A 15,075-nucleotide genomic window follows, 5' to 3' on the forward strand; every position below is an offset into this window, starting at 1 on the left:
CCATATGGCTGCTCAGGCTGTGTGCCAGTTTGCTTTCCTGAAGAAGAAAAAAAATATATCATGCCTTTTAATTACATAAAACACAAACATGGCATAGCCTTATGTTATTATGATCCCCAGACTCAATATATTTTAGAGTCCATTCATTGAACAGATGCTCACAGTCACAGCTCCCTCCCAACAAGTAGCCAAAAAGAAACGTAAAAAACGTATTGGATTGACAATGTGGCTTTTAACGAGAGCACACAATCCTAACCGGCTACCCTTTTATACAGAACTCTCCGCATCAATGACCTGAAGAATCTTTACAAATTGTGCTCAATTAATCATGTGCAGCGTGGCAAGACCGTAAACAGGTTACTCCTAAATCCCCTCGAACATATAATTGCATTGCATCAAAGCAGATCAAAACATCTCATCAGTCTCTATAAGCCCCTTGGAGGTCCAAAAATAATTATCCTGGCCTGTGGGCGCAGAGTTGTTTGGTATTTGATGGGTTGGGTGCCAACCGCTGACCAGCAGCTGGTCAACAACAGGTAAGATACAGGAAAAATGTGCTGCACTGCAAACTATATGACCTTGTTGTGCACAGCATTTTTCAAAATAAGAGTGTACTGATAAAACTTAAAATTAAAGAATTTATTTTGTAGAGCGACTTTTTCTGTTCCGTGTTGGATCTAATTTTGGTTTGCAATTGTGGTAGAGCTAATTGGAGGAGACATTTTTTTTCCTGTGATAAGATGATGGTTCTCAATGTACAGTAAACTTTCTAAAGTTGCATTTTTCTTGTCGGAAGTCTCTGCAATAGAGGCTTTCTTTAACCTGCTGCTTACATATTGAGGTGGTGTGCCAGAGTAAATACATTTCTCTGACACTCTGAGGGCTTCTTCTCGCACACTCGATACAAAGATGCACATATAAAAACAAAACAAAGAATACGTCGCTCCAGAAGCCCTGATGTAATTTCTATCGCCCCGCAGAGGAAATCCAGCTCCTGCTTTGGGAAACCACCTTCTTCTGGGTTCAAAACTGACATGACTGATATAGCAGGTGCTGCAGTGTGCCGAGAAGAGAAAGAGAGACGAAGAAAAGGAGATTTAAAAGGTTGATAAACAGAACAAAAAGGGGGAGAGGAAATGGATTAGGAATGGATAGATGGAGTGTGAGAAAGAAAAGGTGAAGGGGAATTAGACATGAGAGGAGATGAGAGGGCACTAGAGGGAGAAAAAAGAATGGATTATGAATGGAGAGAGGAAGAGAACATGAAAAATGGAGAAGATGGATGCTCGGAAACGAGGGGGAGAAAAAAAGAAAAGGAGGGGATGAAGTCAAGGAAAAAAAGGATTAGGGATGGAGGGATCTAGTGGAAGAGAGATGAGATGGGGACAAGGAGGAAAAGATTAAGGTGGAGTGATATGCTTTTATCTTCTATTGCCTGGAGAGCAGACAGTAATGGTGTGTGTGTGTGTGTGTGTGTGTGTGTGTGTGTGTGTGTGTGTGTGTGTGTGTGTGTGCGCAACCTTTATGATTACACATGTTTTTGCGTGTTCTGAAAGTGCGTGTTTGAATGTTTTTCTGCTTGTGTTTGGTAACATCTTTTTTTCCATGTACCTGTGTGGTTCCACCTGATTAAGAGTGTGTTTGTGTTGCATGTGTGTGTGTGTGTGTGTGTGTGTGTGTGTGTGTGTGTGTGTGTGTGTGTATGTGTGTGTGTGTGTGTGTGTCATCTTTCCTGGTTGAATAAAAAAAGGAAAATAGAAAATAAAACCAGATACTTTAGATACTTCTAAATGGCTATATCGGCAATCCACCCATCTGCTCCTCCGCAGAAGCATAGAGGGGGAGGAGAAACAGGGGCATGGATGAATGGGAGGAGAGGGAGAAAGGGGAGGAAGGAGGGAGGAAGTTTTGGGGTTATTGGGTTCATGGATGGAGGGATGGATGGTGGCGGGGAGGTGGGTTGAATACCTAGAGCTGAGCAAATTAAAGTAAAAGCAAAGGATGGATGACAGTGGGGGTGCAGGTTGCATCTGGGAGTCCGGTGGACGAGGCATGGAGCGAGGAGAGAGAGAGAGAGAGAGAGAGAGAGAGAGAGAGAGGAGTGGGGAGATAGAGAGGAAGGAAGGAGACCGGGAAAGCGAGGCAGAGTCGTGACTGTAGGTTGATTTACGGAGGCTTTCCTTTTAATGAAATTGTTTCAGTGACAGAGCCGGTAAAAGGCCCTTAATGGATTGGCTGGCCTAATGTAATGAAATTACTCCCTCTTTCACTACAGAGAGAGGGGGAAAAAGAATAAAAGAGGACATGGGGGAGGAGTGGAGAGGAGGAGGAGGAGGAGAAGGAGGAGGAGGATGGGAGAGGAGAAAACGCAATTAATATTTACAGAACAGACAAGCAGGGTGGGCTTTTAGTAGCAACAGCTCGCTCGCTCTCTCCTTAACTCTGTCTACCTCTCTCGTCCCTTCCTCTCCCGGTGGCCAGTGTGCACTGGGCGTGCAGCAGGGGAGGGAGGTGATAGGCTGACGCCCAGACAGGCCACTTCACCACACCGGTCTCCTCTCTTGTGCTCTTCTTTCCTCTCCAGCTCTCCTCAGGGCTGGCCGTATCAGCGCTGAGGTGAGAGACTTAACCTCAGCTTGTGTGCGATCGTCTGGACTGGGCAAGCCTACAGAGTGTGTGTGTGTGTGTGAGTGTCTAGGGGAGAGTTTAAGCCGGTGTCTCCTACCTGCTTCCTAAAGCCCACTTACTGGGATATCACCTCACACACACTCCCACACACACACACACACACACACGCACGCACACACTCAGTCACGCATCCCGTCTTTTCTTAGTCCCTCCCCCAGCTGAGCGGACCTTGCAGACTTGTGCCTGACTCTCTCCCATCTCTCTCTCATCTGTGTTTGTGTGCTCGGCGCAGGCAACTGGACAGCAACCACATCAGCTGCATCGAAGATGGAGCTTTCCGAGCGCTGCGCGATCTGGAGATTCTGTAAGTAGAGAGAAACCCCGGTCCTCCTCTGGCTCTCTTCTCCTCCTCTGCCATCCTCCTCTCCTCCCGTTCTCCCCCCCCCCCCCCCCCCTTCCATGTGTTGTCTGTGAAGCACGGATCCGTCCTGCTCTCTCCTCCTATTGTTATGTTTCCCGTCTTATTCAGTTTCTTCATCGTTTCATGCTTTTTTATTCATCTCGTATCTTCTCCTCTTACTTGCACATCATCCCTCGTTCTTTCCTCTTCATCTACTTTTCTATCTCATCATTCATCATCATCTTCATACATGTCTTCCATATGCCTTCCGTGTAAGAAAAGCCACTTAAACATCTTTCCCTTGAGAAAATGTAGTTTCTGTCTGTGAATTATCTTCTGCGCTACCCGTGTGTGTGTGTGTGTGTGTGTGTGTGTGTGTGTGTGTGTGTGTGTGTGTGTGAGCTGAAGTGCACGTCTAAGTGCTTGTGTGTGTGGCTTGCAGGGATGAAACACAGAGTACCTGTCGATTGACCGGTAAATGTGTTGTCCTTGACTTACAATACACTGACACGCGCACAAAGACGCGCGGGGAAACAGGGAAAATAATGCGGCTGCCACCTGCTGTGGTTTTTGCGCTTCCTCTGCACCGTGTGTGTGTGAGTGCTTGTGGATGATTCCCTTTGCATATGGGAGAGAATATGTCGATGCGTATTTGCTTCCAGCTGTGTGTGTGTGATTAAGTGTGTGTGTGCGTGTGTGTGTGTGTGTGTGTGTGCGACCGTGTGCAAGTTTGTGCGTCTGAGCTGTCCATATTTCTCGAGCTGCTCATTTATCACCATGCTCACAGGGATGACTGGTGACTGTGCAGCGCGAGGCTGTGTCGGGGAAAGGTGTCCACTTTTTTCTCCACACATGAATGTGTGTGTGTGTGTGTGTGTGTGTGTGTGTGTGTGTGTGTGTGTGTGTGTGTGTGTGTGTGTGTGTGTGTGTGTGTGTGTGTGTGTGTGTTTGTGTCAGGTGCATTTTACACAAATAAACTTATGTTTCCATGGCTTGGTTTTGCTCTCACACAGAAGCAGATGCTGTGCTTCATTGTGGTTTGTGCATCTGAACCCAATCCTTAGCTTCAGTTCATTACAATCAAAGCTTGCATTTCCCGTATTTGCACTAAAATATTTAGGGTTACATCGTCACACTGAGCTGGAGAGCAAAAGTTAAGAAATAGGGTTCATTCGTCTGCAGGGATGTTGGCAATGCATTCACATTGTGCTGTATGCTGCTAGGTGAAAAGATTAGTGGTATTGTTGCTGAATATGTTTATTGGAGGGCACATTTGTACAGCGCATAAGGCAGGAAGAGAGAGGAGCACAATGACAAAAAAGACGAAGGCAGAGGAAGAATGATGATTTGGAAAGAACCAGAAAATGAAGAGAAGGCTGACAGCTCTGTCCCAACCTCGGTCCCCCGTTACATAGCACAGAGATAAAGGCTATTTGATCGATAATTGTGGATGTGGTGAAGGTCCATAGAGATAAAGCCACACACAAGAACACACACAGTTGTTGATTCTCATGGTTTTCAACACACTGTGACAATAATCAAGGGTTGTTTTTTTGTCAGCTCAATAGTGAAGAATCGAACTGAGTAAATCTGTCTCATTGTCACATAAAGATCTAATGTACCCAGCAACATTGTGGGAGGCAGAATATTAAAACCACAATTATGTAAAATGAATCAAATCTGCTGAAGACAAATCAGAGCTGCAGAATTTATGGAGAATCTGCCAGCACCAAACTCTTATTGGGTACATGGCGTGATATTTAAATCACTTGTATCTGAAAAACATGAAGTGATCAAGAAGGAGGTTAAACTCATTTTTATCATAATTATGTACAGAAGAAGCCAGGGAATGTGATGTAAAAGCTCAGTGAGACTCCCAGCAGCAGCAGCAGCAGCAGCTTCATCATGGTGAGTCCAGCCTTTCTTGTGTGAGTGTTCTTGGTGCAGTCTGGTGCTGCCCAATGCAAATGATTAAAGAGAGCAGAAAACATATGCAAAATGGTTTATTATACCGTACCGCACTAATATGGTTTCAAATGTTGTCCAAATGCTGCAATAGAAGGTTTATTTTATCATCTCTCAGTCATTCCTTTTCCACCTTTCTTCTTCCTGCAGCAAAGTTATCTTTTTTGATATCCCTGCCTCACTTTTTTTTCCTTTTTTTTTTTTGTGCCCAGCACACAATGGAAGTGTTAGGGGCCGGATAGATAGAGGGGGATCCGCAGCGCGAGATACAACATATTAGCAATTCATAAGACTCTGACAGCTGAGTGCTCGGCAGGATTTACAATTCACTGTAAATACGCAGCCGTTCCCATTCACAGCAGACAGCATGACAGCACACAGTATATTCACTGAATGTGACGTTTTAATAAAGGCAGGTGTGTGTGTGTGTGTGTGTGTGTGTGTGTGTGTGTGTGTGTGTGTGTGTGTGTGTGTGTGTGTGTGTGTGTGTCTGTTTGCGCGTGTGTGAGCGCTTGTGCACGTGTGCAAAGGGCATGAATGACAGTAAGCAATTCTGCCGCTGGACTGATCTTCATTTCAAGCATCTTAACACACACAGAGAGATGTATGCGTATTCACACACACACACGCGCACAGACACGCACACACACACACACACACAGCCCCATCTGTTCTTGGGGTTGGTTTCGTGACCGTAGTACAAAATGGGATGATGGAGATAACAGTGATTGGAGGTCATGTGACTGCACCATCAGGTAGGTGTGTGTTGCCTTCTGTGTGTGTGTGTTTGCGTGTGTGTGTGTGTGTGTGTGTGTGTGTGTCTGTGTGTGTATGTGCATGCATGTGTGTGCCCTTGTACTGCTTGTTCAACGCGCTGTTTGCCAGTTAAATGTTGGTTTTTAGAGTTAAGGATAAAACTTAAGTTGAAACCTTAAGTTAAATCGATCTGTTAGTAGATACGTATTTCAATCTGTTACCAAGCTCTATGGTATTGCTGTTGCTTTTCCATGAGTGATGACGTCATATCGATATCTTTTGTTTTTGACTGTTGGTGAAATAAAACAAGCAATTTTAAGATGTAACCTTGGACTCATTATTGGTATTTTCAGAGTTAAATGAAAGAATATTCAACAAGTACATGTTTAATGTATACGTATTTGTTAGGCGGAGCCCTAGTACGAGTAACACCTGGGATAAAGCATGTAGGGGAGGTGTGGTTTAGGCTAGGGGCAAGGAAACGTATTTACGTCAGTGTGGGTCCTCACAAGTATAAAAGTCCCAACGTATTCTCATGAATTTTCGTATGGAAACGTACGAAAATGTATGTAAAATTTTTTCGTGTATTATCCTACAAATTTCGAGATGACACCAGTGTGCATGTGCGATTCCCTGCAGTGAAAAATGGCTTCCATTCCTTTCATTCATAATGGAAAATGCAGCATTTTAAAGCTGTCTCGGCATTAAAGTACGTTTTGATGACATTCCTAGCGAAAAATATGCATTTTGTGCTCATATTAATCCTTCAGTGAATGAATACAATCTTTCGTTTGTTGGTTAGGTTTAGGGTAAAAACTAAGGTAAGGGTTAGAATTGGAGGAGCCTGGGATCGAACCGGCAATCTTGCGGTCGCCGGCTAACCACCTCTACCTCCTGAGCTAAACCCCCCAAAGGTTATGGTCAGGTTTAGGCCTGATGGTCTCTAACTACCAGCATAAAGCGCATCGTTTACGTGACTACGGCTCTGTGTAATACGTAGGAAATCATACGAAAATATCGTGCTTTACTTTTCATACTTTTTACTACAAAAGCTGAGTGAGAGCAGCCTGAAAGTCCATATGTTTCACTGCGACTGGATGTGCATAATGATGTCCCAAATATGTGATATTTCCATCACCATTGCTATAGCTTTAAGATGATGACAGCTAAAAGATGTCCGTCTACACGTGTGTATGTGTGTGAATGCTGTTTTCCGTGTTTCAATGTGTGTGTGAAATTAGAACGAGGACTCTATGAGAGACTGTCTGTTGGCTGGAAGGCAAATGACGTGTGTTTCAGCCGCTTGTGTTAATTTAGTGTGCTAATTGAAAGAAGCGTGCCGCTGTGTGTGTGTTTTCCTGTGTGTGTGTGTGTGTGTGCCACTAACGAATCTCCACATTAATTAATCTAGTCATTTTTAATTAGCCGCTCCTTCTTGGTAGACTAGGCTTTATCTCAGCTGTTTAATATGTTTCACAGGAGCAGCGTTGACGGGTCGAAGCAGAATATTTGGCTGTCAGGTTCATTTTGAAAATGCTAAATGGATTTTAGCTTGTTAGTTTCATTAATCTTGTTATAATTGTTTATTAAATTAGACAACGTATTAAAATTGCGAGGCGTCTGAAAGGATTTATAAAATATTTGGCACATCACAATATGAAATGAAATGCGTCTAAAAGGTGTTATTGTTTATCTTTGTTCAACAAACTGAATTCCTCGTTTTAAAAACAGGAAAGCATTAAATTATTGCATTCTGCGGCTTTAAGATATATAGAGCACTTTCATGTCAGTACACTTCCTAAAGTAGTACTGCTGAGGATTGCGTGGAATAGAACATAAACATCACAGTGAAGACAAACGCCTTAAAGTTTGGGGTGAACTGGTCTGAATTGCTGTTAATCTTAATGTCCCGGTGCAGCAGAAGAGTTTAGCTTTCCAAATAGGTTCAGGGAGAAAGAGGAACATGATTAAAGGAAGTCTTCCATTCATCATTGCCTTTGATATCCAGTCCCTTTACTCACTTGTCCTTCGATGGTGTCTTTCTCACATCATCCCGCCTCTACTCTCTCTTTCATGGCCGCCAGGATGAATGTGGAGGATCGGCGTTGTAAAAGCAAGGCGGCGCTGGCCTATGATTTATTTAGACCTGAAAGGAATGCAGTAACTATCCTTTCTGCTCTTTTTTTCTTTTTTTTTTGCCAGCAGAGGCGAGAGACAAGAGAGATTTGGGGGAGAGGTGAAAGGGTCTTCACAAAATGGAATAGGGAAGAAGGAGAGATTTGAGGGAGAGGAAAGAAAGCGAGGCGTGTAGTATCAGTGTTGTAAATGCAGCCAGTTTCCTGGACATCATTTATTTATCTGCTGTTGGACCTGAAGAGAGGGTTGGGGCGGAGAGATACAACAGATAGGAAGGGAAGTAGGGAAATCCAGAGATGAGAGGCAGATGGTGGTGCATTTAGAAAGATAAATGGTAGTGAGAGGAAGGAGAGAGACATCTGACGTACAGACAGAAACACATAAGATAAAACAAATCGGAACAGCAGATCAGACAAAAAGAGGCCGCTATTGCAGTCAGAAAAGAGAGATGTAGGACAGAAAGGTGTCGAGGACGTCAGAGTGCAACAGAGAAACGGTAGAGGAGACGGAACCGCAGTTTCAAACATGATGTGATGTGGGTTAAATAAAGAGACCAGTGATACAAAATAGATTGAAAGGATCAGAGGGAGGAGAGCAGGGAGGCATTAATTATTGATGGAACAAATGTCTGACTGACTGACTCAATTTGGCCCTTTTGTTGTTTCCAGACCACGAGGCTTTCAGATAGACAACATTTACTTAGGACGGAGACCTCGACTGAGTGGCTGATAATAGGCCTGGAAATGCAAATGTAGGCTCAAAACGAGCTATAACTCCATTAGTTTTAGTTTCATATTTTGTTTTAAATTACATATATTTATAGCTCCTTTTTCTGCTTCTGCTCACGTTTCTAATGTTGTCATTAAATTCCCATTACGTCCCTGCAATATCAAATATATTCATGTTTTGTATGTAGTTTGTTTTCTTACCAACATTTTTAATCGCTGATTATTAAAGTAATTCCTGTAAATGTAAGTCACTCCGATGGATGAAAACAAGCTGAATCAGTTATAGCCTTCAGTGTGTATACAAACCTAACAGAAAAGCTAGATCCTGGCCTTCACAGTAGCCTAGAAACATGAGCATCAATATGTTCAACAGTCGCCGTTTAGTTCCTCTGATTCTAAGCCTGCATAAAAGCTGTTATAACCCGTTGTCATAGTGTGGCTTCAAGCCCAACCTTTTCCAATTTTATCCCTCTTTTTCCTCCAGCCTTGTGATGAAGATAAACGTTAAGACTGCCACGGTGAAAAATTAAAGAAGGAAATTAGCATGCTCTGGTGATTTTAGGCAAGCTTCCATAGCCTGAAGATTAGACGAGTGAGTCTGGGAAGTTGCCAGTCAATTTCCGAGAGTCACATTTTGGCTTGTCCGCGAGGGCTTTTGTGCTAACAAAACGTTACCCGCCAACAGTCACTTACTTCCACGGCCACAAGAACGCACTAACGTGTTTCACTAAAACTCCAATAGAGTAATCTCTAATAGAATACAGAGTTAGAGTTTTGTTGAGAGGGGTGATTTAAAGCCATGCTGACAGACTGTGGGTGGAAATGAAGGTGCAGCTTCTCTTAGCGTCAAGCATGAAAGGTGCCCTTTAGCAGAGTGTCTGTTCAGCTGGGTGCTCCAGCTGAAAGGTGTGAGTGATCAGCATTGTCTGATTCTGCAGTACACACTATATGTGCATGCCATGTTTAATGCCAACGCAGGAATGAGTGTGCCCTTCATGCACAGAGGTAAGTCATTTACATTTACATTTAGATCATTTAGTAGACACTTTTGTCCAAAGCGACTTACATTAAGTACATTTGTCAAAAGAGAGACACAAAGAAACCACAACATATCATTGCCGATAAAGTGAGAGCTAAAAAATAGAACAAGTGTTAGGTCCTGGTCTGAGTAAAGTAGTAGCTGTTCAGCAAAACATACCTTTAAGTACAACAGTGCTATGATCAAAGTGCTATAGGTAAGGGTTTTTTTTTTTCATGAGAGTCAGGATGCAAAGGGGGTTTTCATTTAATGCTTATTTGTCCAGGGATAAGTATGTCCCTACATGTGGACCTTTAAAATGCATACAAGTCAACAAATCCACAAGGGAGGTTACACAACACAAAATCAGGAATTGAAAACACATATCCCCAGAACCTCAAGAAGAAAAAATACAATGAATCGTCATAAAATCACAAAGTACAAAAGTACATTTATTTATGTTATTGACGGATCATTTGATTGTTCCTTGGTTTTGAGATGTCGTGATAATTTTTATGTAACACATATAAAATGAAACTGAAACCGTATAAAAGCTAACTATTGTCTACCAAACATCATTTAAAAAATGGCAACAAATCAAGCTGCTCAACTCAGTGTTAGTGTTTGTTTTAGCAGACGAGTCAATCCATTGACATTCCTCTGTGTCTGTTCTGTGATGGCCCGCCAGGAATTAGTAGCATTGATTATGTTGTATGACCACAGCTGTCGTTTCATTTGCCTCCACTGAAAGTGCCAAAACCAGCGTCCTTTCAAATCTTTTACAAAGTGAAATCATCTCTCCGTCATCTACAAACACAGAGATGAACCCACACTTGACTCAATATTCTTTCACTTAAAACCATGAACAGATCGCATGCCAGTGTGGACTTTGCATATTTGTCATTAAACACCTATCAGAGTCAATTAGAGCCACACACTCATTCTAAACAAGTGGTTTTCCTAATGGCCAACCGTTATTGATGCATGACAGCGAGTCCCGTTGTGTTCATTGTTAACATTAAACACAAAGATTCATCATGATTACTCAACAGTCCTTTTCATCTCAATGCGAGCTTGTGAAGCACCGTTTTAGTGCCAAAGTTCAGAAACCCATTTGGTCATTTGGAACTTGCTTGTTGAAAACAACAAATACAGCAACTCTTTGCGCTCCCTATCCATTACAAAGGTCAGACTCATGCAAGGATGCATGTCCAGAACAGTTTGTGTCACATAAATATATGAAAGGGATTCGTTAGAGGGTGTCCTATTGATGCATGGCTGAGAAATGTGCTCTGATTAATAAAGAGAACAAAATATACAGCTTTTCCGACAAATATTTCCATGATGTGTTTTGACGGTCAAAGCCACGATGCCTCCACAAACACGTTGAGGGCGACTGGAAGAAGACTTTCCTCCAATGCATGACTGAGAAGAGCACCATGACCGTTAAACTCAACAACCCCACGGTCGGCTTTCCTCTTAATACTTTGATTTCAGCTTGTTTCTTTTTTAAAGCCTTTGATGGTCAAAGCTGTATATGCTCAAACTTGTAAGGCCAATAAACACAGCAGAAGTGGAAATGTAATTATGTGATAAACACAGTCTTTCTATTTGGCAGAAGAGCCGCTCGATCCACTTTGTCGGTTTGATTCCCGAGAATTCCTCGGCTTAGCAATCATGTCAGCGCAGATGGTAGGCATTCCTCCTGTAGCGACTAATGACTGTGTGCCAGCGTGAGTGAGTGTGTTTTTACTCAGTGAGAGTGGATTTAATGCTGAGTGCCAGTGTTGAATGAAAGCCAGCCTTCCTGTGCCGTACCGTGAAGTCTTTCTGTACATCGCTGTGTTCACGTGTCATAAGGAGGATGGTTGAATAGCAGGAAAACACAAAGTTAGTTTGTTTACATACCATTTATTATTCATTGTGTTTGATTATGTTGTTTTGATTACACTGCAGTTGTTTCCGAGATCAGGAGAGGCTGGTCTTTTATTATGAAAAATTCAACAATGTTATGTTAATATTTGTCATTTTAGTGGACAGTTGACTTGTGAATCTCAAAATATATAACATCAGGATCAAATATAAGAACCAAATAAAACTCTTCAGCAACAAAAAAACATCAAATAACACTCAAAACCATAATAATTGAGCATAAATTAAGATAAACCAAACAAAAAAACAATAAAATAAAGGAGAGACAGAGGCAGAGAAACCTTACCTCCATAAGCGGTGTGTTTTGGGGGGTTTTCTTGTATGGCTTTAAGCCAGTACAGCATTTCAAGTAGACGGGCACATTCAGAGTGGGCTGGGGATTTGAGCCACCAACCCGTAAGCTAATTTCTGTAACCTTAAGCATCGAATAATGTCCCCCATTGAATGCTTATTTTTTGTTAATTTATTATTCTCCGTTCAGCTGTATTTGTCTACAGCAGGGCAGTTTTGGGATGATTTGCATTCACAAGGGCAAACCAATTATTGCTAATGCCCGGCAATGTCTCAATCAATAATATATAATCTATTTAAAAACACTTACCACACAGTTAACGCCCAATTTGGAATTCCACTGTGTTTTAGCAAGTGCGTCTCCGTGTCTTTGAATGAGTTAATCCGGTTAGCGTGTGTGTCTGCCAGGCCACATCAGAATAAATGATGGGTCCCCGTGTGATGATGAATGGTAATTTAGATTTAACATAACTGGACTAACGAGCGCGCTAATGACTCCAAAGCTAGCCTGGACAGCTCTCACTCGATGGGCCCTGGCCTTGCATCCCAATGAGCCAGGGAACACACACACACACAGAGGAAAACACGCAGAAGTGTTGAAATCAATGCATGCGTCCACAATCATAAATTCACAAATGGTTCTGGCAGGGAAGCGCACACGTACGCAGCCACATTACACATGCGTACATGTTTTTAAAGGAGTCATAACCTGGTTTTATACGTATCCAACCCCCCTTGGATCGCTTTGGATCAATTCGTAAAACTTATTAGAAAAAAAAAAAAAAAATTTAATCAAACATTGAGCTTGTTCTGACCCTTTTTCGTACCGCGATTTTATCACGCGAGATTACGCGCGAGGTTTTGACTGGTCCGGATGTGCATTGTATAATATGTAATGAGGCGCGCGTTGATTCGCCGCAGGAAGGACAGAGCCGGGGGGGGCTTGCCTGCATGCAGACTCCAAAACATAATGGCGGCGCTTCGGCGATTTCAGGTAGCGGACGGGGCGGGGTTGGGTGGTGAAAGAGGGGTGGGCTTATGCAAGTAGCCGCCACGGTGACGTCACCGAAGGCGCAGAATCAAAATCTCGTGCTTTAGGAATGCACACCCTTGTGTGCTATTCCTGTTCGGAAAAAGAGCAGAAGCGAAAAAACGGCGCCACTTTCAAACTCCAGCCTTTCAGGCAAGTTTCAACTGAGGTCAAACACAGATATGCATGTTTTAACAAGAGAAATTGCGATTTCCTGGTGATGACTCCTTTAAGGAGTTGTGGAGAGCAGCGGTGTCAGGCTAATATGAAGCAGATTAATTAATAATTATTCATAGGCCAGTTTTCAACCAGCTGAATTAGATGCAGTTTTCGTTCGCTGATCGTTCGACTCTGGGGGTTTTTTCTCTCTCTGCTGACAACGAAGATTAATGAAAATAGATGATAAGTACTTGATCATTTTCAGATATAAATAGAATTAATCAGTTTCATTTTTCAAAAGGGTCTCTATCTCAGTAAAAAAAATGTTAAAGATGGGGGAGTTCTCAGTGAATCGTTTATCTTCAGATCTAAAAGCGCCGTTGTTTCTCAAGGTGATGGAAATATACGTTCCACGTTCTGCTGCAAAGTCACTCCGCTCTGTTGAACCTTGTCTTTTTTCAAAGTTGTTTTCCAAACCAAGAAATACACTGTTTCCTAAGGCCAAAACACTGCAGCCGGCTGCAGACCACACAGCTTCATCGAAGCCACGGTCTCCTGCACCTTTGTTGAGTGACATGCCCCAATGTGGGATGTGACTTCACAACAGTATTTGTTCATTACCATTATGGATTTCTGAAAACACTTGTTGCCTTTATACTTGCGAAGGGTCGATGGCATCGATACCATGAGAAATCAGATAATCTCCACCCATTCAGGCCCTGAAAAATCCAATATTTGTCCATCAGCATTCGGCATCTATAAAAGTGCCCTTTAGCCAGAAGCTCTATTCTTACCCGGTCTCGTATTGGAAGTTGACTGTAATACAGAGGATGTATTTGCACAGACATCTGTAATCGGGGCAGGTTGACAATGTTAAATCTTAAATGTAATGAATGTTATGAAGTACAGTAGAGGCTATACCTTTTTGAATGTAAATAGATGAACATATTTTTGCTGATTCCTGATTGGACGACTTCCAACCATTAAAAAGCAGATGTCAGGCCATGAATGTTAACAAGAAAGAAGGAACACTGTCTGAGTATGTAGCCATGTTTGAGTCCCTCCTGCATGACAGCCTACCTTGCTGCTGATGCCACAGAAAAAATGACATGGGGGGACGCGGAGGAATTGAGCATGAAAGACAGCGAGAGTGAATGAGAAGCAGGTCACATGTCGCTGCAATAATATCCAGTGAAGTGAAATGAATTCAATTGAAGAAAGTGAAAGTGTGACCATGAGAGACAGAAAGTCAGGTGTGACAAAGAGAGACGGATGGAGAGGAATGGCAAGATGGTTAGAGATGGTCTGAGAATGAGAAGCCTCACACCGCCATTACATGACAGGCTCATGCACACGCACACACACACACACACACACACACACACACACACACACACACACACACACACTCTCTGATAGAGAGAGAGAGTCCAGGGGTCTGAGAAGCACTTTAAAGAGCAATGGCACAGCTGCATATTTAATGATCGCTTTTCTCCATGAAGCAAAGCTTTCTGGATGAGGGTGTACCGCCGAGAGGAGAGAGAGAGAGTGTGTGTGTGTGTGTGTGTGTGTGTGTGTGTGTGTGTGTGTGTGTGTGTGTAGCAGAGGGTTTTTGGCAAACCAGCAACTGTCATAATTCATAAAGGGAGAAAGACAGAGTTGCTCAGTGCACTGTAGCTCCACAAGGTGACTTTCACTCCCTCACTCCCTCGCTCACTCATTCACTCACGTTTTTCACTCCTCTTTTAATCTTTTTTGTCTTCCCTCGTGTTTTCAGCTTCTCATTTTTTCCACTGCAAAATTTAGTTCTATACATCTACCTCCTCTCCATCTTCTCTCATCCTCGTCTTCTTCCTGTATCTTTTCTTTCTTTATCTCCTTTATGATCCTCCCCTTTTTTTTCCTCTTTGCCATCAATCATGTATTTTTCCCTTCATCATCCGGCTCCCTTTCCTCTCTGCTGTGACATCACCAAATCAAGACAGTTCAGTAATCCGAGAGAGAAAGAATAGAATGGCAAGCTTGTAAGTAA

General features: G+C 42.7%; 1 protein-coding gene across 1 annotated transcript in view; it reads left to right on the forward strand.

Annotated features, from left to right (window-relative positions):
- slit3 (slit homolog 3) overlaps positions 1–15,075 on the forward strand; it is a 227,439-nt gene that overhangs the window by 136,504 nt on the left and 75,860 nt on the right. The window contains 1 exon segment of the mRNA XM_084009985.1: positions 2,921–2,992. Within this exon segment, the coding sequence (XP_083866111.1) occupies positions 2,921–2,992 (72 nt within the window).

The sequence above is a fragment of the Eutrigla gurnardus genome (genome assembly GCF_963514095.1).
Source record: "Eutrigla gurnardus genome assembly, chromosome: 5".
In the NCBI taxonomy this organism is placed as follows: Eukaryota; Metazoa; Chordata; class Actinopteri; order Perciformes; family Triglidae; genus Eutrigla; species Eutrigla gurnardus.